The 26,108-nt window shown below is 40.2% G+C and overlaps 1 protein-coding gene across 9 annotated transcripts in view; it reads left to right on the plus strand.

Moving 5' to 3' along the window:
* GULP1 (GULP PTB domain containing engulfment adaptor 1) overlaps positions 1-26,108 on the plus strand; it is a 276,060-nt gene that overhangs the window by 199,847 nt on the left and 50,105 nt on the right. For all 9 annotated transcript variants that reach the window (XM_084815697.1, XM_084815722.1, XM_084815658.1 and 6 more), the window contains 4 exons: positions 14,916-14,987; positions 20,391-20,489; positions 22,321-22,458; positions 24,195-24,311. In XM_084815697.1, the coding sequence (XP_084671823.1) occupies positions 14,916-14,987; positions 20,391-20,489; positions 22,321-22,458; positions 24,195-24,311 (426 nt within the window). The remainder of the gene's footprint in view (positions 1-14,915; positions 14,988-20,390; positions 20,490-22,320; positions 22,459-24,194; positions 24,312-26,108) is intronic.

The following is a 26,108-nucleotide window of genomic DNA, read 5'->3' on the forward strand; positions in this document are numbered from 1 at the left end:
CATCTGAGGGTGCCCTAAGATAATAAACTGAAAGCATCTTAAGTCCCCATACTTGTCTCCTTGGTTTACTAGTCTATAAGATCCATTAATATTTAGTTAATATATGACTTATTGCTACACATTATTAGTATGCATTGAATTGCACCAGCTTTACCACCATAACAAGAAGCCTGGCCTAACTCCTCCACCTCCAGTTGTTCTGTATTTGCGTTTGCCCCAAAGTTACCAGAACCATCCCTTAAACTCAGCCAGTCCAACTTACTACCCATACACTACTTGTAAACACATAGTAAAACCAAAGTATCTTAGATTCCTGTTGCCATCCCACGGGAATTGGGATCTCTTTAGGATGGTGTTTATATAAATATACTGGCTGAAGTAGTGATGTAGTGGAGCCAGGACTCGCAGGGATACAGCGCAGACACTTTTTGATTAGCATGGATGCTGACATCACCTGCCTGCCCCACAATTCCCTGTTCCCTCTGAACTTAGCTGCAGTTCCCACATTAGATGCAGGGACATTAATTTTCCCAGCAGCAATATGTTGTTCCCTATTGCAATGCAAGGCGTTTTGAGGTGGCTTGGTCTTGAATGGGCAATTAAGACCCAATGGATTTACAAAATACCTGTTCCTGGTGGACTTAACCCTGCTATGACTGGTTTGTTGATATGGATCAACCCAGCTGACTTGGGAGCATGGCTATGGAGACCATCATGATGAGCGCCCGCACTTCAAAATTTATTACTACATTACTAGGCTTGAGTACATGCTAATCTGTATGTTCTTTCAAATACATGTCCTTTAGCTGTCATAGATGCATGGCTTGTATTGAACCATGAATGTGACTCCCACATTTTAACTCCTGCAGGACAATATAAAAACATCATATCATCTTCTTGCATGATGAGGGGTAAAAACACACTGAACTACATTCTGATGTACACTCTGGGCCAAGGCACAGGAGGTCACTGATTGATTAATGGCAAGATTTCCATGAGCCATACTGCACTGGATGGATATACTGATCCCCGATCTATAAGAATTGCCTTTCTGGATCAGAGCAAGGGACCATCCAGCATTTTGTTTCTGGCAGCAGCAAGCCAGATGCTGGACACAATAGAGATGGCTTTCCCTGTTTTTGTTCTCAGCATCTCGTACACGGAGAACATACGAACCAACTTCTGCCATGTAATTGTTATTGCCACTGCACCAGTGCTTCTTCTCCCCTGTACCTGCATGTTAGAACTGTGCTATGTTGAGTTTCTCTAGACTCAGGGCTTCAGCATATCCTGAATCTGGGACCTTGAGAATATTCATCAGGAACTGAGCATTGCCTGATGATGGTCTGTCCCACATAATTCCTCTTTGGTCAAGCCTTCTTTTCTGGCCTGATAACGACTCAGCATGCTGCTGCCTCCTTCAACATACTTACCATATCACACTTCAACTCCTATTTCTCCCTAGACCTTGCCATCCCACACAGTCACTGACTTTTAGAGTTCTTTGAGAATGTCAATAGGCATGTAGACAGGGATGATCTGGTAGACATTGTTTACTTGGAATTCCAAAAGTCTTTTGACAAAGACCTTCACCAAGGACTCCTGAGTAAATTTAGCAGTCATTGACTAAGAGGAGAGGTCCTCTTATGGATCAGTAACTGGCTAAAGGACAGAAAGCAGAGAGTAGGAATAAATGGTAAATTCTCCCAATTGAGGGAAGTAAATAGTGGGATGCCACGAGGAACTGTACTGAAACCATTGCTTTTCAACTTGTTCGTAAAGGATCTGGAATTAGGAGTGAGCAGTGAAATGGCCAAGTTTGCTGATGACACCAAATTACTGAGGGTGGTTAAAACAAAAAGGGATTGTAAGGAGTGCCAAAAAGAACTCTCCAAACTGGGAGAATGGCAAATGCGGTTCAATATAAGCAAGTGTAAAGTGATCTACATTGGGGCAAAAAATCCCAACATTAAGTATAACCTGATGGGATCTGAGCTAACAGTGACTGACCAAGAAAGAAATCTTGGGATTGTGGTGGACAGCTCAATGAAAATTTCAACGCAGTGTGAGGCTGCTGTAAAAAAAAAGGCAAACTCCATGTTAGGCATAATTAGAAAAGGAATTGAGACTAAAACTGCCAATATCATGCTACCTTTATACAAATCTATGGTGCGACCACACTTAGAATACTGTGTACGGTTCTGGTCACCATGCCTAAAAAAAGATTGTATTGCTGGAAAAGGTACATAAAAGAGCAACTAAAATGATCAAGAGGCTGGAGCATCTCCCCTATGAGAGAAGGTTACAATAGCTGGGATTGTTTGGCTTGGAAAAAAGGAGGGTAAGGGGAGACATGATAGACGTGTACAAAATTATGCATGGTGTGGAGAGGGAGACATTTTTCTCCCTCTCTCAAAACACTTGAACCTGGAGTCATCCCATGAAGCTGATTGGTGGGAGTTTTAGGACAGATAAAAGGGAGGACTTCTTCACGCAGTGCATCGTTTGCTACCACAAGATAGTGATGGCCACCAACTTGGATGGCTTTAAAAGGGGGTTAGACACATTCCTGGAGGAAAAGGCTATCAATGGCTAGTCCTGATGGCTATGTACTACCTCCAGTACCAAAGCAGTATGGCTATGTAAACCAGTTGCTGGGGAATATGGGCAAGAGCATGCTGTTGAATTCACATCCTGCTTGTGGTCTCCCAGTTGACAGCTGGTTGGCCACTGTGTGAACAAAATGCTGGACTAGATGAACTCTTGATCTGATCCAGCATGACTCTTCTAATGTTCATATTTTCTTACGTTGATAGTAGCTTGTGTGACTGAGATTTGGGCTTCATTCCACTGGCATTATCCTGGCTGCAATGATTTGGCACAGCCTTGGACTTCTTTCTTGAGCACTAGATTATTTCAGTAGATAATGTCAAAGACATTTTTCTTATCTGCAGTGTGTAGGCTGATGATATAGGTAAAGCTCATCTATAGAATTGTTCTGACATCCATACAGAGAACATTAACTTTGGTCCTATAACTTATTTTAGAGCAATAAATCCCTCATGCAACGTGAACCACAATGAAATGTGGAACTGCTGCTTCTGTGTATGTGCATACTAGGGATGAGCAGAAATGGGAGGCATGTTCTACATCTAAAGGTGCCACTTGAAAACATCCCATTTCTGCAATAATTCCGGTTTCATGCAAAATAGAGCAAAATGTTCTCCCATTCAACATTAGGGCAACAACCATTACCTTCCTTCTAATTTGGCTTTGTGATGATGTCATTTAGCCAAATCTGATATATTAAATGGTGCCATGATGTCATCATGCTGGCTGCAGGATCCCTGACTGGCTGGATCACACAGTCAGCAACAACAAGTTCTTTTTTAAAAATATGCCAAAGCAGCTGCCAAGAATAGCAGCTTTTATTCAGCTGTCAGTAAATAGAAACTAAAGAGCAAAATGTATATATATATATAAAAACAAGGTTTGGAGAGTCTTTTGGAGAACTCCCTGTCAGGGTTCCCATTCTGACCCTGAACACCCTTGATCCCCTGAGCAACTCTTTAAGGATCTCTAGGCTCCTTAAGAGTCCCACCTTACTTCCTTTACCTTCCCCTTTCCAATAATGTGGGGTTTAGGCTGTAGACGTGGGGAGATTGATGCTCTAGACACATGGTTTAACCACAGCAGTTTACTGGTAAATTAATGCAAGCAAATCACAACTAAAGGTGCTTACACAATAGAGCTGAGTGATACAAAAGGCATTAAAGAAAAGTTGCAGCATGCAAGTTCCTTTACCCTAGCTGTACTTAGGCTTCTCCAGGCGGCTTCTTCCTGCTCCCTCTTCAGGCTCTGGTCTCCCTGACTTTCTGGTCTTTCTGGCTTTCTCACTCTCTTTATATACCCTCCTCCTTCAAAACCAAAAGTACTGTTTTCAACCTGAAGAAATGAAACTTAACGAGGGAAATGAAAATGAAACTTAACCAGGGAAACAAAATTACTCCTGTCTGTTATACTCCCTCCCAACAAAACCCCAGACCTCCAAGCCTGACCTTTTTTACCCCTTGTCTCTGTAGGCCTCAAACCTACACACATACACACACACACACTTTTCACCTTTTACACTGAAAATATTGGCTCAAAAACGTAGCTCAGTCCTTGTGCATACATCCATCTTTTTATTGGCAGTTTTTGAACAGCAGCAGTTTTTTCATCTTCTGCAGTAGCCAACTGTACAAGGCCAGACAATGACACTGTTCAACCAAATACTTAAATATAGTGCTACTTCATGTTACCATCCATAAAATGTCTCAAAGTATACAGAAAAAATATTTTGAGGAGTTTTGCACAGCAAAATGAGCAAAGCAGATCATTTAAAAAAAAATCAACCTTCTCTAAGTATTTGTTTGCTCTTAAATCCTCAAGACATCTTGAATCAGACAAGGTGTTACGTGTTACTTGCTTGGGGAGCATGGTTTAAATATATTGGCTGAAAAGTAGAAGAGAATGCAGCTGTCTCATCATGTCTTCAATTCTGTTTACAGTTGTGCTGCATAAATCACATTTAATGTGCTATTTTATGTGCTGGGTTGCAGCCTGTGTTCCCAGGTACCATCTAATGATCAAGATAGTGACTTGCAAAGCACTCCTAATACTTTGTTAAAGTGTGCTGGGTCAAAATCTACGGTTTTGTGTTCATAGATTTCTATTCAAACAATAGTACTCTTTCCTGACATACTGCTTCTACATTGTTGTCTCAAAAGAAAACATCTCTTATAAAGTTGCAAAAGAGACTATTGTATGGGGAAAGACCTTCATTATTGTTTTCCTGAATAAAACCAGACTAGCCCAGTGAATTGAACATGTTTTTTATCTGAAGCTACATTGAGTTGTTGGTTGCTACGCTTGGTTGCAATTATTTGTGGAAGAGCTGATTTTGTGGTTCCTTCAAGCTATGGATTTGGAATAATAGCTAGGATAGGTTAGTCAATTATGTGTGTGTGTGGGGGGGTGTTACTTAAAAAGGAAATGAGTCACTGATATTTGTCCACCATGTACTAAAGCTAAATGAATATTCCGAGAGGCAACAGCAATTTGTGGATCCTTCTTAAACTCCATTTTTGCTTTTCCTCTTTTGTGATTGTATATTCTCCACTTATTTTGACAAACTCTCTTACAGAACTTTCTGAACTGGACTCATTAGCACTGCAGGAGCCTTTTGATGCACAGTTCAGGCACATCCAGGCAAACATACTTTGAGCTGTGGAGCAGCAGGGACAGCACAATCATTATGTTTTGTTCATACATAAAATATTTTCCCCAGGACTTGACTTGGGAAAAACTGGTTCGGCATGTTTGAGGCAGATACTGGTTGGACACTGCACTGATCGGCTATCATTAGGTGCCCCCTGCCCAACATCACAGGAACAGTCCCCCCCCATTCTTTAGAAACAGTGTGCTTTAAAATAAAACACCAAACAAACATAATGTTGAAAAACGTGCAAGTGATACTTTAAAAAATGGTGGACTATCAGTCTTAAGAATGTAAGCAGGTGGAACATAGATAACTCAATCAGCATTCATTTAGCTGATAATTACATCTGTCAAAAGCAGTACAGGGGGAAACCAAGATTTACTGCAGGAGAGAGAACTGCAATGAGTTCTGTTTTTTAAGGTATATTTGTACACTCCTTGAAATGGTCTAAAGGACAAGATAGAACCTTGCGGCACCCCACAAGGCAAGCTGCTCTACCATTTGGGTTACTTTCCCTCTGAAATTACCTTTGAAGCAACAGGAATATCAAGCTGATTCACAGAAGGTTTTATCTTCCTGTCTGTCAGGGCTTAGGAAGGGTTTATGGTTGTCATTTGAAATGATAAGGGGCAATGTGGTACTGAATAGAGACTGTTAAATTATAGGTTTTCAAATGTTTCTTCACAGGCCAAGCTTCAGAGCATTTACTTTGCATCTGTCCGGAAGCAGAACACTGTAGGATGCAGCCAAAGTGTAATGGGAATCCTTTCAGACAGTTGTTCTGCAATAGAAGATACTATTGCCCTATCCAGGCTTTCACCTTACTGTTCATGCAGACAAACTGTCGGGATTCTGGCTTGTGTGGAGGCCTCCCTGTATCCCTTTGCATATTTGCACTGTTTTGGGATGGACGAGGGTGAACAAGCTGAAACTTAATCCAGACAGGACAGAGGTACTGTGGGTTGAGAAACCAACTACTTTGGATGGAGGTTTACAGCTGGTCTTAGATGGAATTGCACTCCCCCTAAAAGACCAAGTACACATTCTGGGACTCCTCCTGGACTCGGAGTTAACTGGGGAAGCCCAGGTGGCTGCAGTGTCCAGGAGTGCTTTTTACCAGCTAAAGCTGGTACACTAGCTGTGGCTCTGTCTGGAGAGGATGGACCTTGCCTCAGTTATCAACACACTAGTGATGTCCAGGCTGGACTACTGTAATTTGCTGTACATGGGGTTGCCTTTGAGGATGGTTCAGAAACTTCAGCTGATGCAGAATGTGGCCGCCCGAGTATTGGTGGAGGCAAGTTGATTTGATCACATAATGCCTATGCTGCGCATATCAGCATGCCTGCACTTTAAGATTGGAAAGAGAGGCCATTCTCATTTGTCTACCCGTGAGAGCAGTCAGGTGGGTGATCACACGTGAGAGGGCTTTCTCTGCAGTGGCCCCACACCTTTGGAACAAGCTGCCATCAGAGTTCTGCCATGCTTCCCCATTGCAGGCTTTTAAGAAGGCTTTGAAAACATTATTTTACCATGGCCTTCTCTTGATATGACTGCTGTTGTTGCTGTTACTACCGTTGTTGTTGTTGCTGCTGCTGCTGCTGCTGCTGGTTTTATTGTTGGCTTTTATTGTTGTTTTTACTGTTTTTGTGTTTTTACTGCCTTTAATATTTTAACTGTTTTTATGTATTTTATTACTGAAAGTGACCTTGGGAGGGCTTCTGCCCTGAAATTCAGCCAAGAAATGTTTTAAATAAAATAAATGCATAAAAGGGGTCATGAGACATGTGCAGTGTTGGAGGCGGGACTATGTGGTATGGCCCCACTTGCATGTTTGCATATGCAGTATGTTGACACCTAGAAAGAGCTTATATGTTATGCCTTTGTGACAGAATCCGAGTAAGACATTCAAGATTAATCTCAGCATAGGGAAAAAGTACATATATTATAATATGTGAAGTGAAGGGTTTTTCCTGTTTTTCAGTATGTGGATCAAGCAGCCAATAAACAAAATGGTTACCTAGTCTATGTACATGCAGTGGGAAATTTAAAAAAGATTGCTTCACGTTTCTTTCTTACAGATTACTACAAAATAGAATTTCATGGAGGTTAGATCTGTCAATGGCTACTAGCCACCACAACAGGCAAAGATGGAACTTGGATGTTCAGAAGCAGTATACATCTGGTTACCATATGCTGGCATCCAACACCATGGGATGGCTGTCTCTACCATGTCCTGTTTGTGAGCTTCCAGGGAACATCTGGATGGCTACTCATGGAAACTGCCTGGTATATCAGGGGTTGAACACAGGGCTTTTCTACTGACATACTATTGTGGGTTCCACCCCTCCATCTTGGCTCAGAGAACAGCTCTGATGCAGCAGCATTTCATAAGAATGTAAGAAGAGCCATGCTGGATCAGACCAAGGGTCCTTCTAGTCCAGCATCCTGTTCACACAGTGGCCAACCAGCTGTCCACAGGAAACCCACACGCAAGACATGAGTCTTGCACTCTCATGCAAGAAACAGCAAACAGCACCCTCACTCCCGTGTTCCCCAGCAACAGGGGTACACAGGCATACTGCATCTGATACTGGAGGTATAATATAGCCAGCAGGACTAGTAGCCATTGATAGCCTTCTCCTCCAGGAATTTGTCTAACCCTTTTTTAAAGCCATCCAAATAAATTGGTGGCCATCACTACTACTTGTGGTAGCAAATTCCATAGATTAACTATGCACTGTGTGCAGAAGTAATTCCTTTCATCTGTCCTGCATCTCCCACCAATCAGCTTCATGGGATGACCCAGGTTCTAGTATTATGAGAGAGGGAGAAAAATGTCTCCCTATCTGCTTTCTCCACACCACGCATAATTTTGTACACGTCTATCATATCTCCCATTACCCTCCTTTTTCCAAGTTAAACAATACCAGCTGTTTTAACCTTTTCTCGTAGGGGAGATGCTCCAGCCTCTTGATCACTTTAGTTGCTCTTTTCTGCTCTTTTTCCAGCTCTACAATATCTTTTTTTAAGTGTGTTGACCAGAACTATGCACAGTATTCCAAGTGTGGTCACACCATAGACTTGTGTAAAGGCAATACAATATTTATTTCCACTTTGTATCCTCCCCCTCTCCCAAATTTGACCCTCATTTGTTATAAGTTAGTTACAGAGCAGCTTTCTGCTTTTTTCCTGAGCCAACAGTTGCCTACTTCTCAAACCCTGGTGCTTTCCCGCTTAAGTGCTGTACTTGATTCCTACTTCGTTGCTCCTCACTTTTCTACAACTGTCTTAGTTTTTTTTCCCAAGGCCACGCCTGCTTATCTCTTCTCACTCTTTCCTACCATTTAGCTGGTGAGCTTGACTTTTCCATATGACTTTGTCCCTGGCACAGATCTTCCCATTACTAACCTTGACTGTGCAAGACATTCTGAACATTGTCTTAGACCTCGATCCCATCCACATTTATGACCAGGTATGGGCAGAAGCTTTGATTATAAGGGGTCACTTGACATTGCTGGATTAGATGGAACTCTGGTTCTGATCCAGCAAACAAGTCTTGCTTACCATCTTAATATCCATGTGAGAAAGTACAATATATGAAGCAGTCATAGCCCTGTGTTCTTTATGCTATTCCTCTCCTGTAAGTGAATTTGCTTCCATTTAATGTGATGGAAAATATAATTTACTCTGGAAAGATCGCATCTTTCTGTTTGCATTTGGGTGACCAAACTCTTCCTACTCCTAGATTTGCTGTGCCATCACAACCTACGGTTTAACAACAACAACAACGGTGACAATTTCACAAATGTTCAGTCTTTTACTTCCTTTTATCTAAATGTAACATTTTTCATTCATTTGCATGAAGGGAGAGCATGGATGCTATTGTAAAATTAGTGACTGAATCTGGTTCTAGGAGCTAAAATAGTAATGATGGATAAGAGGATTTGTTTTTCTCTTCACATCCAGCCCAGTCAGGGAAACTGGCAGCTAGTTGTGACTAGAATACTCATGTGAACTGCCCCAATTTTATCTCTGGAGAATGTGATAAGCCTAGAGACACAATATATTTTATAACTTGTTTTATTATCAATATACATATACCACCTTTCTATATAAAAAGGTTTTTATATGGAGGTTTTGTATTGACATATCTTAGATGATAACTAACAGTTGGTTTGTTGGAATGTGCTTTTGCAATGCATGCTAAAATGGTTCTTTGATTCCAGTTTCAGGTTTGGTTTCGAAGAAGGACTCAGTTTTTTGTGCCATCTCCATTATTTTAATGTTATTTTAGTGTTGCAGGGTTGGGGATGTTCAACTTTCTTTCAGCCATAAATCAACCTCCTTCCTAAGTTCTGTGATGAGAAGGAGAGCCACTGATACATCTTTGACAGCAGGTTTTCTGTATAAAATTCAAACTCTTTTCTTATCTGTTTTGCAAAATCAGGAGATATTTCTGTTTCAGACTCACTGGATCTCTTGCATTTCATGGTCTTTTGGCGCCATTGTTTGCATGGGTATTGTCAGGATTCCCTTAGCCCACACTTCACTTCATGCCCAAACATACACAGATGAGAGGCTTCAGTCTACAGCTTTTAATCCATTACTTCAGAGGGTCATACAGATGCAAATTCTCAGAGACTCTCGGTCTACAAGGAATGCCTTCAGGGGATTCAAATGGAATTTACGAGAGTTGCCTGCCGTTTGAAGAGGGAGGTGGTCTCGCTAGTCTAACATGGAGGGGGGTCCTTCTGTTGTTGTGAGGCCTCTAAGTGCAGCTTTTCACTCAAGGCCAATTGGGTAGACCATCTAAGTTCTGCCCCTGCCTTTTCTCTCTTTGCTCTGCGCCTACCCCTGGCATCTATTAGGTCATCCTCCTGTTCACTGCCTCTCATGGGCGGGGGGGGGGGGTGAGGAAGGACCCTCAAGCTCAGCCATTTGGACGTTTGTAACCTGAGAAGCAGGCCTACTCATATCTGGACTAGCCTGGGAAAACACCTCCCCCATGTCTGATGGTTCTCCTTCAGAATCTGAACTGCTATCCCACTCCCTGCACTCAGAAACACCCCTGACAGGTATAGAGCAAAGAAATGGTAATGTTTGTGTAATCATCTAACTGAGGATAATATTTCATATGTCTGATTAAGTGGCTGTTGTCCACAAAAACAACATAATAATCTTATAATAATCTTAATAATCTTATCATAATAAGATTCCAGAGGTCCCCTTGTTCCTACTTTTGAGTACATGTAGCCAAAAACGGTTAGTATTCAATTATTCAAAGGCATTAAAAGCCATTGTGAAATTTGAAGAATAATTTTGTAAGATAGGAATTAGGAAACATCTACTTAGTAGCAAATCCTACACTGCTCTCTACTGGAAGAGAAGGATTTATGTAAAGTTCTAACATGTCCAAAAATTCTAGTTCAATTATCCAAAAGTAATTTCCAACCTTTATTATAGAGTAAAAAATTAAACAAATGCTTGTCATATTCTTCAGTTATTAGTAGGAATGGAATAAAAACTCAGCATTCTTATGTATAGCCATTTCTTGTAGGCACCTACCTAAGCCTGGCATCTGTTCCAGAAGGTCTGTTCTGGAATGCAGGAAAAATATAATGCACTGGGATGCAGTGCTGATGGAATAGTCAGTTCTTTGTAAGTATGTATTTGTCACATTTGCCTTGTGCCTTTTCTAACACAATTGAAGTTGCTGCTAGTATACATGAAAGCCAGTACAGATCTAAATGGTCCATCTATACAGTGAACCTGTCTGGACTCCAGGTTTCCAAAGCTGTATGAAATCCAGTGAAAACTGTGTATTTTCCTTATGAAAAATGGCTTGAATAATACACACTGGAGATTCAGTGTGTTGTTTTTAGGAATGCAAGACGAAGAAGGAGATGAAGAAGAAGACAAAGAAGTCAAGATTAGCATAATGGGAAGGTAGTAAATGTGCATATTGCCACTCGCAATTTGATCCTACAACTCAGTTCAGGACCCCAGCAGTGTGTGTATAGCCCACTGTTCCCTCCAAGAGTTCAAAGCAGCTTGCAGGTGGTCTCCCATGAAAGGGTCTTGCTTATTAGGAGAATTGCAGTAGCCCAAAGTGCCCATGTACATATTTGGAGAGAGAACCTGCACTCGGAGGCTCTCCTTATATTCCTATAAATGGGTGGAGCACACATATAGATTAAGTTTGAGGGGGAAAACTAAACCTTTCTCTGCAGACTTATACACATGGACTTCTTTAAAACATCCAATTAAGCTACTAATATACCAAATACAACTGATGTCTTTTTAATGTACTAGGAAGAAAAAAATGGGAGATATAACTAACATTATCATAATTATTAGGTACTGGCTAAATAATGTTGACTCTGAATAGTGAAACTGAATCTGATATGAGGAATAAAGAATATAGCCAATAGGCATAGCTCACAAAGAAATGATATTCGGGCTTATTATATCACGTTGCCATGCCTCTTTTGTTTTTATTGACTAAATATTCCCTTTGTCCGTGATTCCACACACACAAAATGTTGCATTTCATAAATCCACAACTATGGTGTTCTGTGTGATGTTCTGTGTTAAAAGTTAATATTTATCCATGAAGACAAAAGTTTCAGACTACTGGGGGACTTGAGATTAGTGAATAGAGCTTCCATAAATGTTAAAATACCCTGTGACCCACTGCTTCTGTATTATTGACATAAATACATGCCATCATTCTTATTTTATTTCTTTAGGACATGTCAATAGTGTAAATTCTAATAATTTTTCAAGGCAACCGCTTTATCCAGTGGCTGGGTGGAAAGGGTCTGGTAGTATTAAAAGTAAATATGTCAAGTTAAATTCTTTTCTGGGGAACACAGAACCTTGATGTTGAAGAAACAACTGAAAATCTGAGTCAGTACTGCAGTTACGTCTTGAGTATGGTTTTACTATAGAAACTGATGGAATGCTGGCTTTCAGATCTGTACTCCTTAAACATATGCTTACTATAAAACACATGAATCCTGCTTCAGATAAAGATTTTGAGTACCCCTCCAGAGATACTGGGTTTAGTGAGGGATGGGTGGTGTGTGGGTGGGGGGAACAGACTATTTAAAAAACAACAACAGCCTAGTGCCTTAGTCCAACATAGCTACATTAACCACCACATAATCTATTGTCTAACCACTATATGTTATATATTGTTTGTGTATATTGTTTGTGTGTTTTTATGAAAATGGCTTTTAAACTTTGTGTATTGTATTTTAATGTCTTAACTTCTGTAAACCACCCAGAGAGCTTCAGCTATGGGGAGGTATAGAAATGTAATAAATAATAATAATAACCACTACACAATCTGTTGTCCATCAAACATTAACTGAGCACAGAAATGTGATTCTTGTGTTTGATAGTTTGCCTCTGAGCCATAACTCAAGAAGCAGTTAAATTAACTGGTGGCTCAGTATATAATACAAGGTTTCAGGTTCAGTCCAGTGGAGCTCTTGTGTGAATGGAAGAACTCTGTTCATGGAAGGGGCTTGAATTCAGTGGAAGCCTTTACAGGCAAAAGGAATGATGGCCCCCCAACCCCTCTGGAACAGAGTTTGCAAGGAGGCATAAGGTGCTGCAGGAGGAAGAGGGAATTGACTAGAATTGCTTTGCATGCGCACACCCTTCCATTTGCAGGAACTTAGAGCACTTCAGTCTAGATTTAAGCCAACATTTTCTTCCTTGCAAATTATGTAATTTAGAATTCAGAGGGGAGAAAATCAAAGTAACAATATGTGTGGATTAGGACTTCATAAAATGTATCCCTAGTGCCGTTTAGAGCAGGGGTGCACAACTCGTGGTCCACAGGCCATATACAGCCTTCACTGCTGCCATTGTGGCCCACAGACATGTGGGGACCCCACCCAGGGTTTCCTTGCTAGTGCTAGCAAGGGAAACCCTTCCCTTGTCTCCAATGAGGTCAGGAAGGCCTTCCCTTGTCTCCAGTCTCTCATCAGAGATAAGGGCACTAGCTAAGGAAAGTCTTGCTTCATCTTTGATCTCTCCTTAGAGTTTGGAGATAAGGGAGGGGTTTCCCTTGTTAGCATTAGTACTGGCAAGGGAAACCCTTTCCACATAAGGGAAACCCTCATATGTGTGTGTTTATGAGTATGTGTGTGTGCATTCACATTTGTATGTTTGTATGCACATGCAGCCCTCTGGCTCCCTAGAACCACCCACTGTGGCCCTCAGGGCTAAAACGGTTGTGAACAGCATAGAGAAATCATAAAAGAATGGCTTAGCGAAATAGATGCAGTTTGTCCCACTTCTACATTCGTGGTTTTGGTGCCGAAGTGAACATGTTCACCGTAGCTACAACTTTATTACTCATGCATCAAGCTTTCATAGATTAGCTATTACAGCCATTTTCCTCACTGTTTCATGAAGTTGCTTAACAAGGGAAGCCACTTGGTAGATTAAAGTATGAACTTAATATGTGTTCACTATTGCTCAGTGGCCCATTGATGAGGTCAGTGGTGATTAATTTGCAGGAGCAGATTTCTGCAATCACATTGGCTCCTCTGCATCTTCAAAAAATGGTTGTGGAGAATATAAAAACAGACATCTGCTACTGTACTCTGTACTCAGAACTCCTTCCTATAGCAAACATGCAAGGCACCATGGCACAGCAGAATCCAAGCACCTCTTCTTTTCCCCTGATCATCTGTTCTGCCAAGAGAAAGATCGATAGTAGTGGTGGCCAACTTTTGTGGGAAATCTAAGATATAAGAAGTTATCACTCTTTTTGTACTATAGTACATTGTATAGCCATCTGAGCCTTAGTGTGATTTTGTCTCTAATCAGCAGTGCTGAGGAAGAGTAGCAAAGCATTGTGGGAGAGGCAGGCAAGAGTATAGGCTGAATTTATGCCATAGCACGTCTCACAAGCCTTCATGTTGCTGCCAGTACCAACTGTGCACCTACACCTCATTGGCCACATATGATAAATAGTTTAGGACCTTTGTGTATACCATCCCTCCCCCATTCTCTGATACGTGACCATTGCTTAAATGAAATGTTATGATTTCTACTGAAATCAGCAGTGCGATAAGCTAATATGACTAGACTGTTCTGTTTGGATTTCACCTTGATCCTGAATGTCTATGCCAGTGTGAGTGCCAGGAACCATGGCATAACACCATGATTTATGATGATGTGCTAGCCCTAAGCTTCATGCTGGCAGAGCAAGTTTTAGAAGTGGTCCATTAGTTTTGTAGTTGCCTGCAAGTTGATAGTATTGGAAAGAGACCAAACCTCAGGCACACTCTGAAATGCTTTGTCATTTCATTTGTTGCTGCAACTTTCATTGCTAAAAGTCATGGCATCTCCAGGGTACTCAGCATTACAAGAGTATAGTAGTATATCTTAATCATGAAAATAGAGATTGTGCTTATAGCACTCAGAAGTCTGTAAGATGAAGCAAAAAGACTTTCATTAAGTACAATATTTTAGCATAACCAGAAAGGTGATGCTTATATATCTTTAGCACTTAACGTTATCCAGAAATAAATTGTTGGCTGCTAAAATGCTGATTGGTTATTTCTAAGGCATTTTTTTTTAAAACCTAACTAGCTTTCATTACTTTTCTCACAAATTACAATGTTTTCAGTTTCTTGGCAGTACAGAAGTGGAACAACCCAAAGGAACAGAAGTCGTGAGAGATGCTGTGAGAAAGCTTAAGGTAAGGAAGCCTTTTTAAAATGCAGTACATACAGCTGGAAACAATGGTTCATCTGTTCTAAACCTATGTTTTTAACTAAAGGATTTTGTGCACTTTTGCAATATGTGCTTTTTAATTCACTTTAGTTCAGGTTTATAAATAAATGTGAATAACTAGATGTGCAATTTACAAAAAAAGAAATATTTGATTCCATACAGTTGGGGGTGGGGTGGGGGGAGGACACACAAACATGCAGCAGAACCCGCTGTGAGAGCCATTACTTGAGCTCATACCAGCAGATGGGAGCTTTCCCCCCTATGCAGTAGCAGGCACTGGGGTACAGTGGAGGCAAAGAGTTAAAGTCCCCATATTGCTCCCATCAGGATCACAATCCAGATCGCTCCCTCCCTCCACATGCCTGTAAATTTAATTTGTAAAGCCATTCACACAACAGACTTTTCAAAAATAATTGTTCTGATGACACCATGTTTACTATGGCCCTCAGTCTCAACTGAACATAAAGTGGCTTCGCATTAGTGATGCTGGCAAAGTTCATGCAGCAGGATGCTCAAAATACCAGCTCCCCAGACTTAAAAAGGTGTATTTTGAATTGATCCTGGACCCTTTCAGGGTTCACTCTTAGCCCTTTCTGCTGCTAGTCATCTCCTGCCAGTCCTCCATCCATGAGCAAAAAACACCTTATCTTTGCAAAGGGGAAGGGGATAACCTGCAGTGGGGAGCATGGTAAGAAGCATCATTTGAGATGAGAGTTGGACAGGCAGGTTCCCTCTACCTTCACAGAGGGAAGGGATTTTTTTTGAAGTGGGGAAGAGGCAAGAGAGAAAAGACTATAAAAATCATTTGCACAAAATCTTCCTTTTGAATGGTCAAGAAATGCCTCAAGGTATCTCTCATCATTAATCCTAAAAAAATGCAAATATTTTTGAAGTAAATCGAGGGGCGGGGAGCAATTTAGACATCACTACTTTGCAGTAGGGTTGTATGAACCCTGCCCCATTTCACTATTGGTTTCCTTCAAAATTCTTCATGCCCCACCTGAGGGGGAACCTCACCATTAATTTCAAAGGTTGCTTTAGGCAAAATTCAGTGGTGACTCTCATTTGCATTCCATAGTACTTGAGAGTGGGAAGAATGTTAGTGGGAAAGAACTATCAGGTCAAAAGCTTGAGTGTGGCTTCACAGAGATCACTAAGGAATGGGTTAACCTAGGTTATCAGTCTTAATCTTCTGATGCATTTGAGGTCATAACTGACCACAAAAGCACAAAAAATGTAAACTCTCATTTAACAACATTATGTTGATGCAGTGACTAAGATAAGGAGGTGTTAACCATTTAATTTGTTTTCATTCATACTTTAAGGTTTTTAGTTGAAGCGGGGAAAGTACATAAGTACGTTTCATGCATCTATGAGATGTCATAGGAAATAATGTTGGGCACAGTTACAGACCCTAGACACCAACCCTGTGACTTTGAGTTATAAACATTAATCCTTAGTACAATTTTGTATTTTGCATTAAATTGGAGTCATTGTCAAATACATCTTCCTGGGTTTTTTTTTTAAATGATTATGACTTAATCCAGGTCTATTTCATCCCAATATCTGATCAGCAAAGTGTTTGTTACAAGGTTATAATGGAACTAAAAGCTGCATCTGGTACATAAAATCATTTTTAGAAAACATCTGCATCTGTCATCAACCTCTGTTTGCTGCGCAACAGTTAGAGGAGGCGATAGGATTCTCCCAATAAAACATTGGTGCTAAAACTGTCATTGCCCTACCAAATTAACCCCAACATCAGAAAGACAGGATTTTTTAAAAGCTTTTGCAATGTTTTAAAAAAATGCTGAGGGTTAGTTTTGGCTCCAGTGGAAAGGAGTTCCACAACTGTGCATACACCCTGCGATTCTTGTCCTTTCTATTTAGTCTTGGTGTACAAATTAAATTATTAAGAAGGTGGATTTAACTGATACATCAGGGAGAATAAGTTAAACCCCAAGGTATTATGGATTTTTCCCCATGTCTAATTTAATCCTGTGGGCATTGTATATATAGGCAGTGATTGCATAAAATGTTCCATGGCTGGATTAGTTTTCCAAGTAAAAAGCACAGATGCGGATGGGAGAAGGGTATGCGGAAATTGTATCTTAAACTTCAAAGTTAAAAATCTTTGTGGCAGGGGAGGGAGGGAAGCAATCAGAAATGAAAAGTTCTCCAGCAGTTCATGCTAAATTAAAAATTCCTCCCTTTTAATTCTCTTTAAAGATGTATCATAAAATTTCTGTGATCCAACTTAAGGCTTGCTCTGCATGAGAATTCTGAATGGTAAAAATAAAGAGGTCTTCATATCCATTCATTCTTAATTAGGAAAAATGTCAATTAAAATTTCATGAAACCACAGCAGCATCACAACTTCAAAAAAGAGCTTAGTTAATTGGAGAAGAGAAGGAACATGTTTTTAAATGTTTAGATCCCTATTAGTGGAGGGAAATTAAACATAAATTTTTGCGGTCAATTAAAACTTGTGGTGGTTTTAAAAAATGTTTCCATGTATTTGGGTTGTGATCCAAGTTCAAGGCACTTCTTTCATCAAAGTCTTGACGGTTCAAAGAGCTGAGAGCACACTGCTCTCCACTTCTACTTAGCGTTAAATAGCTGTATAGCTTTGCATTTTTAGAAATGTTGTTTGATCAGTTTTGACTGTAATACCTTGTAATTTACTTGAGCCACCCCAAAGCTGTGTTAAAATGAAATATTCATTGATAATTTGCTTGTGGGATGAAGCATTCAACATCCTAGGCGCACTAAAGGTTTAATGTCTTCCTGCCCCTCCCCCCCTCTCCAAGTATACCAATCTATGAAACTGCAACATACAGCACTATATGATTTCATTTTTACCAGCAGGTGGTGCTGATGTTCTACAGCCAAAAAGAGGTGCTCTAGGCAAACTTAATTCTTCCTTTGTATTTCTCTTCCAGGTTTTAATTTATCTAACTACAGTCAGTACTTAAGTCATTATATTGGGCCAGTCATTGTTTAGGTTATTGAAAAGATGCACCCTTGTTGCGTTATCAACTTCCTTATACAGCATCCTCCAGCTGGAATTTTCCATTTTACTTGGAGTGCTTTCTGTTTCTTTGCACTGATATGAAAAAAATAGTAGAAATCATAACTACCAGAGGGACCATGGATACTAGGAGAGCTTAGTAATACGTTGTGTCTGTTCCATAAAGACTTCCAAAATTCTCCATTTGAACACTTTGTTCTTGTGTTGAAGTAATATTTTCCATGATTTTAATCAAAAGGATATCTAAAATGGGGTTCTCAAAATGTTTCATAGTGAGCCTCTTCAAGTCAAACCTAACACCAAATCAGAGACAGATTGCCTGGCTAGTGAATGCTTGTTAATTTCTGAAAAGTGGAAGGGATGGTGGGTGAAACATCCAACAGAGACATCCCAAGGAAGGAATACATTTTGAAACTCTAGCACAGGGGTGGGCAACTTGTGGCCCTCCAGGTGAACCAGGAGATGGCTCCTCTCATCCCCATGTCCAGAAACAATGCTGTTGCTCTTTCCTCCCTAGAACTTGGGTTCTGATGCTGTGGCTTGTTGATAATGTTGTCCCCCTTCCAATAGCTCTCCATTTCTGCTGCAGAGTGAAAAGCAGCAGTAGATTTTCTGCACGCTGTGCTATTATCCGAGGCAAAATAATACAATATACGTCAACTTATTATACAAGGGAAAATGGAAGGAAGAAGATCAGTAGGAAGAAGACGAACATCATGGTTAAAGAATTTGAGGGAATGCTTCAGCTGTACTTCTGTACAACTACTCAGAGCAACAGCAGCAAAAACAAACATAGCTGTAATGATAGCTAACCTCCGATAGGAGAGGGCACCCTAAGAAGAAGTGCTATGCCCCAACCTAGGAATGGCAGACTTGGAGAATATGCTAGTGCACCAGGGTAACTGGAAACAATGGATCGGGATCGGCAATAACCGTTAGGAAGCAGTCTTAATATCAGTTTTCCTTATTTTAGAAGACCTGTTCTATGGGATAATGTATTCTCCCCACAACAGTTTTGTATCATGTTAGTTTTAAGTACTACTTTCAAAAAGAGCAAAAACTAAACACAACGTTTGTGATGGTACTGCCTGCACCAGTTCCAATTTGTTTTTTACTGTAACCACCACAAGTCAGCAGTTGGGCTAAATTCAGCTCAGTACTGATCCATGATGAAGTAATGTAATCAAGCCCTAAATTATTGTGCACAGTCATTTCATGCAAGAGAAGCAGCAAATAAATTGTGTGTGGTGGGGGGAGGTCCTGAACACTGCTGAACATAGGGAAAAAAGAATAATTGTAACCTCAAATGCTTCACTAGGCAATATTTGCTACTTACTACCACATCAGACATTCTCAGTTAAGCTTCCCTTTAGCCAGTTTTTTTCCACTGAGTACTTTATTGAGCAATCGTACTTATAGCATCTTCTATCCTTTTGACCTACTAACCAAGTTACAATGTCACTGCCATACTAAGTAATATCTGAAGCATGTTTCATGCATGCACAGAAGCATGTACATGAGTGCTGTGTGTTCTATAAATTTTCAGTTGTCCTCAGTGCCATTTTATAGAAGTTTTTCTACTGGTTATAATTAACACAAACTGCATTGACATGGATAAAAGGGTAAGCTGTGACTAGGTCAAACATGAAATTCTGGTTCTGCTTTGGGAACAAAGATCTGGTAAGTACTGAGGGTGTTCTGAGTGACTCATTAGTAACTTTGGTGGCAACCAGTTCAGTCTGGATACTGAAACAAACCTTAATCTGGGGCACAAAAATTGCTGAAACTGCAGTATGTATTTCACAGGTGCTGCCTCTGGTTTAGAGAAAAAGGAAAGCAATTTTATAGTCATTTTGTTCGTTTATTAATTCATGTATATCTTTACTTAAGAATATATAGCCAGCTTTTCAGTGTGTACAAATTCTCAATGCTGGGAACAATCAGGGGAAAAATAAAATACATTTAAAACAGAAATTAAAACACTATATAATCCAAATGCTAAAAGAAGTATACATTATTTAGTACCAGATGAATCCTCTAGCGTGTTTACAGATGAAATTCCTGCCTAAAAGGTCTTAACTGCTTGCCTGAATGAACTGAGCTCACAAATCTGAAGAGCATCAGATTGAGTGGGATTCCATAAATGCAAAATCACCACCCAAAAAATTCTACTGGCTGTTAAAACTCTCTGATTTAATGAACACACAGAGAGAGAGATAGGTATGTATAAAGAAAGATTTTCTTTTAAATTTGTAATTATGGCAAATTGCAATCCAAACTGCTGTAACCTAATTTGCAGTGAAATACAGTACATGATTATGTATTACTAATTTCCAGTTTGCAAGACATATCAAGAAATCTGAAGGTCAAAAAACACCAAAGGTTGAGTTACAAATCTCAATATATGGAGTAAAAATTCTAGATCCAAAAACAAAGGTAAGAATCTACTCTTCTCCCTTTTTCTCTCTAACATTCTGACTGACAGAAGCCACACCTTCTACAGAATCAGTGAATTAACCATATCCAGCTCATTGGCATCCAAGAAGCTGTTTCTTACTCATTTCCTTCAAAAAGAGAAATAGCAGAAGGCCAGGTTTGCAACATGAGCTTCCATCATGGCTTCTCCCAGGATACAAATGCAAAATAAACATACAACATTGCATAATGAAGCGGAGAGCACAGTAATTATTGAGATCTGCTTATTTCAAGCTCATGTTCAATAACATTCAGTGACAGTGACAGGTCAAATTTACAAAGCAGGCATGTTGCATTGGGTCTCTGCTCTACCCCTACTCCTTTTTACTGTCTTCTGAGCCCCCCACCCATATATATATATATATATATATATATATTTCAGTGGGAGAAGATAAAAGGAACACAAAAGCTTGAGGAAGAAAATAACAAGAGGTAGTCTTTCAAGCCATGTCCCCCTCTGTCAGAGAAAAATCATACCTTTGAGTCCAGCTGTGTTAAAAATGACAGCCCTACCTGTATTCTTGCACTTAGCAGGTGGTTGGACTGAATGGCCCCTTCCAACTCTATGATTCTGTGTGTCATAGAATCTATATATATGTATATATATCCAAGGAAAAATTGAAATTCATGGTACATCTTTATAGCTGCTGGTGCACCCAAAGAAATATAAATAGGCCTATGGATATGGTTAACGGGAAGTGAGCAAAGCAGAAGAGAAGGGAGAGAAACTGACCAGGGAAGGGTTGAGCATCAGGAAGGCTGTGTTAAAGGAGAAATCCAGAAGAATGCAAAGAACCAAGGGTAGTGCTGTGCAGGATTGTAGAGCAGAGTAGCAGTGCATTCTCTTTGCAGCTGTGCATAGGAAAATGTGTGATCGAGGCTTAGTGGAGGAGCTGACCCTGGGAAAGGCAGAAGCCAGATTGGGGATGCCATGCCCCTCCTTTCTCTGTTGCTAGCTGTGCATTTCCACTTTCAGAGCTATCATGTACTGCACCACAAGACCTTTCCGCTGGCTATGACCCTGGATATACCTTTAAGTAGGCCACAATTTACAAACACCACCACAGTCAGTGAAACGCAGAGGGTTAAAGTAGTTTGGTGAGGAGTATTGATGCCATATTGCTCTCAAAGAATGAGAGAAAACTTCAACTACTGTGAAAACAGCTTAGTTTAATCCCAATTCACATATTTGAATTTTGCTTTTCAAAATTCCTACAATAAGGATTCATTAGAGTGTTTGCAGAAGTTGTTTTTTGTGATTTGAGTGCATGATCTTTGGGATGTTGAAATAAGACTTGGTAAACCTTACTTGCTGTATACTTCAAGATTGCATCCCTCTGTCTGAAAAAGTGACACTGCCAGCCTCCAGTTACTACAGTAAATATAGAGGCATGTCAACAGACAGAACATTATGTACAGCGATAGGATGTTTGTGCAGAAACTAATTTGAGTGTGATCCAGCAAGAGAGGCCTGTGGATGAAGCTGGAGCTTTCCCAGTATCTGTAATGGAACATCTTGTGTTTATGCTTATTTGCCTTGTGTAGCTGAAAATTAGACCCAGATGCCTATACAGATTGCAGACATGTCTAACAAAGGAGCTGTATTAGTGTATAAGAGCCATGTTTAATATTAGAAACAGTATTGTAGGTTGCCAAGGTAAAGGAGATTACTTGACACTTTATGGAGTATCATTCTCTTTGGATGGAATATTCTTCTGTGGGATTGGACTAGAAGATGTAAAAGCCCCAAAATGTTACTCATGAGGTATAATTGCACCATTATTGTTTGCAGGAAGTCCAACATAACTGCCAGCTCCATAGGATATCATTTTGTGCTGATGACAAAACCGACAAAAGGATATTCACCTTCATATGCAAAGATTCTGAATCAAATAAACACTTGTGCTATGTCTTTGACAGTGAAAAGTGTGTAAGTATGCCATTTTTTCTAAAGCTGGTTTGGGCTCAGCATTTTTTATGCTGAAAATTACTGTCCCTTTTGAGATAATTTAACTGCTGTAAAGACAGAAAAGAGAAGAAAACATGCAGAAATTCATATCTTTGAAGCTGAATTTGTCACATAGGCATTGTCCTTGTAGTTACTGATGCTGTTATATATTTTGCTCCATTTGTTGTTCAGTCGTTCAGTCGTGTCCGACTCTTCGTGACCCCATGGACCATAGCACGCCAAAATTGCCATTAGCTTTTTCAAAGACCCAATCCTGCCAGAAGCCATACACTAATGCTATCAACACTGTTCTGACTCTCCAACCAAAGCTAGTATACATGGAGGTCCAGATCAGGGCCACTGTCTACTCTCTCCTCAACCTAGGGCCACATCTAGGGATATTTTGTGCTTAGATGTGGATACCCAAGTGCAAAATGTATGTGCTGAGCATCATGAAGCATCAAGGTTGCGTGTATGCATTTCTCATTGCATCCTATTTAAACTACTACGGAGCAGTGAGTGGGCCTGAAATGGGCCTTGCTTGCATGTATGAAGAGAAATGCACAGCAGAAAAATACATATGCCCTTGACGTGTGCAGATAATTCTGAATCATGCTCCAAAAACAAAAACAAAAAAGTACATGAAAAACAGCCCTCAAGTGTTCTGGGTCTGGGGAAAGATTTTGCCTGCTATCATGCTGTAGGGCTTTGATTGTTTATAGAGCTGTGCACAGTGGCTACAGTAATATTTTGGATATTTCCCTTTTCTTAGATATTGGGTCATTGTTCCTTCTCTCTCTGCTTCCCGATCCTGATGCACTTTGCCAGTATACATAACGCTGTCTCGCTACCCATGTACAGATGGGTCTGCATCTCACAAAATCAACCCAGTGTTGTGACTCAGTGGTCTAGTTCTGTGTTGGGTGAAATCACTGGCCTTCAGTGATATACAACTTTTAGGGAATCATGCTCACTGGTCAGGAAACATAACGTAAAAGCACGCACAAATCCAGCTCTATGTCAGGCCCAAGACTTGGGCCATTTGAAATCACTTTAGGTCTAGCTAGCTGTACTTCTCTCAGAGACAAATTACTTACAGTGTTTGTGAGCCTATCCTAAAAACAGGTCCACGGTTCTGGCCAAGTCTTTATTCCATCTGAACACCCTTTGCCTACCACCACTTGAAGAGGAACATGGTTGACATGTCCTTTTCATTAGGCTTTGCCAAAATAGCTCTGAATTTATTTTTTCTGCTCTCAGCAATCACCATTAAAGCGGTCTGGTGTTATTGTAAGGTTTTCATTTTAAACTACCTCCTCCTAAACAACCTCACAGCAGTAATTAAACTGTCTTGCAATAAGTCATATAAAGATTATATCATAGGTACATTTTCTGAAAATAGTGGGATTGTGCATTCATGTTTTTAGTAAGGAATTCACTCATAATTGGGACTTATCTGGAGTATATCAAGGACTCCCACCAAGAGGTTCACTGATATTATAACCATTTATTAAAATAAGCCTTCCTTCTATTGACATTTGGATAATACATTCTTCGTTGATTCAGTGACTTGTAGACTTTCCAGTCTGTTAAGCTTTTTGCATAAATAGCTTCCTTAACGTTGTAGGTAATGAATCATTATGCACTTTTAAGGTTTTTCTTTGTTACATGATAAAATAGGGTTTACATGCTAATGGTAATACTTGCTTTATATAAAGGCAGAAGAGATAACTTTAACTATTGGTCAAGCATTTGACCTGGCTTACAGGAAATTTCTGGAATCTGGAGGAAAGGATGTTGAAACAAGAAAACAGATAGCAGGGTTACAGAAAAGAGTAAGTTACAGACACTTCTTTTTCAGTTTAAATAACGTATCATTTTGATTTTTAAAATATTGTTGGAGTATAGCAGAATAAACATATCATCCCAAAATTATGAAAGATTTAGTAAAAGAACATATACTATTAGAGAGGCCATACCTAGTAATTATCCATATGTTATTTGAATAACTTCAGCTGAACTTACTTAAAAGCAAGTGCATTCAGTATTATTGTCACTGTGCTTATTCTGTATGTGTATGATCAACACTAGGGGTGGTGCAGGCACCTGATTCCAACTGGGAATCTGGTGGAACGCCCCTTCCTGCATCCCCCGAGCCCCTGCCCCTGCTTGCCCCCTGCCCATGCTTGATGAGCAGCCCGCAGTTACCCCAGCTGCCTCATCGAGCTCCATGGTCGCCGTCTTTGGAAAAATAAAATGGTGATAGCAAAAATGTGCAAATATGCACATTTGCAAAAATGCACATTTTCGCATATGCAAAAATGCGCATTTTCACATACACAAAAATGCGCATTCGCAAAATACACATTTTTGCATACATAAATATGCGCATTTTTGCAATTGCTATTTTATTTTTCAAAAAATGGCAACCGCAGAGCTCAACGAGGATGCAGGGGTGAGTGTGGGCCAATTCCTAAATTCAGGAGAGGCTTGAGCACAGACCGGGGACTGGCAAGCAGGGGCAGGGGCTGGGCGAGTGCCCAGAGAGCCTGGGTGGGTTCGCACATCCCTAATCAACACAAGTACAGATTTCAGTGAGAATTAACATGAGAATCCTAGCTCTTGATTTTGCAAGAAGCAAGTTTTAGATCTTTATGGTGCAGAAATAACTAGTCTTTGGGAAAATTTCCACATTAGGAGTGGAGAACAGCAGGGCTTGGTAACCATCAAAGCAAAAATGGAAATGAGAAAGCTAGTGTAGGCTTCAATTTTCTGGATAGTTTCATTAGAAGCAGAATGAATTATTTTTTAAAAATAGGGTTGTAACTGTGATTAATTGATATTAGAGTGATTTAGATAGGCTATTCTTCAACTAATCTGCCATGCTGAACAAAAGGAAGCAATAAAATGGGTTGAACCTGAACCTGTAAATAGAATGGTTTGTATTCAATTACAGTTCCTCTGATGGAAGGCTCTTTAATTAGGCTGACCAGACGTACCGTTTTAAATGGGACAGTACCATTTTTTTTCATATTTCCCAACCATCCCGTTGTTTTAATATAGATGTCAATTTTGTCCCGTTCTTAATTTTTGGAAAAAACTAAATGCGTTTATCATAAGGCTCTATGCTAATCAGTGTGTGCAATAAAACTACTAGTGTGACGAAAGTGGAAGTTCCATTTACTTTATCCAGTCAGGGCCAGGCTTCTTGAGCTAGCGACAATCAGACGCCGCTCCCTTGCTCGTCTGCAGTGGCGAGGAATTCAAGAGGTGGTCGCTAAGCCCCATTTAGCGTGTGGGAGCCAGGAGGATGAGTCTTACTGTTATTTCTACCAGCATTCCGCCCATAGAAATTCTTTCTGCCCTACATTCAGTTTGATTTGGACTTTTCAGACTCGTATTTCGGTTCAACAGGCTGTTAGCTATTTTTTTATTACAGCGGAATATTACATAACCCCATCCCATTTTTGTCATCCCAATATCCCGTTTTTGTCTCAAGGAAATATGGTCACCCTATCTTTAATCCAGTGGAGGCCTCCATCAGTGGAATAGGGAGGGAGGGAATTTTTGGCAGTTCCACTCCCCCATGCAGCCCACTGTGTCCCCCCCCCACAACCCCTTCACCTCCAGAG

This window comes from Heloderma suspectum, chromosome 1 (assembly GCF_057233095.1).
Source record: "Heloderma suspectum isolate Gila_16-S chromosome 1, 16-S_ref, whole genome shotgun sequence".
Classification (NCBI taxonomy): Eukaryota; Metazoa; Chordata; class Lepidosauria; order Squamata; family Helodermatidae; genus Heloderma; species Heloderma suspectum.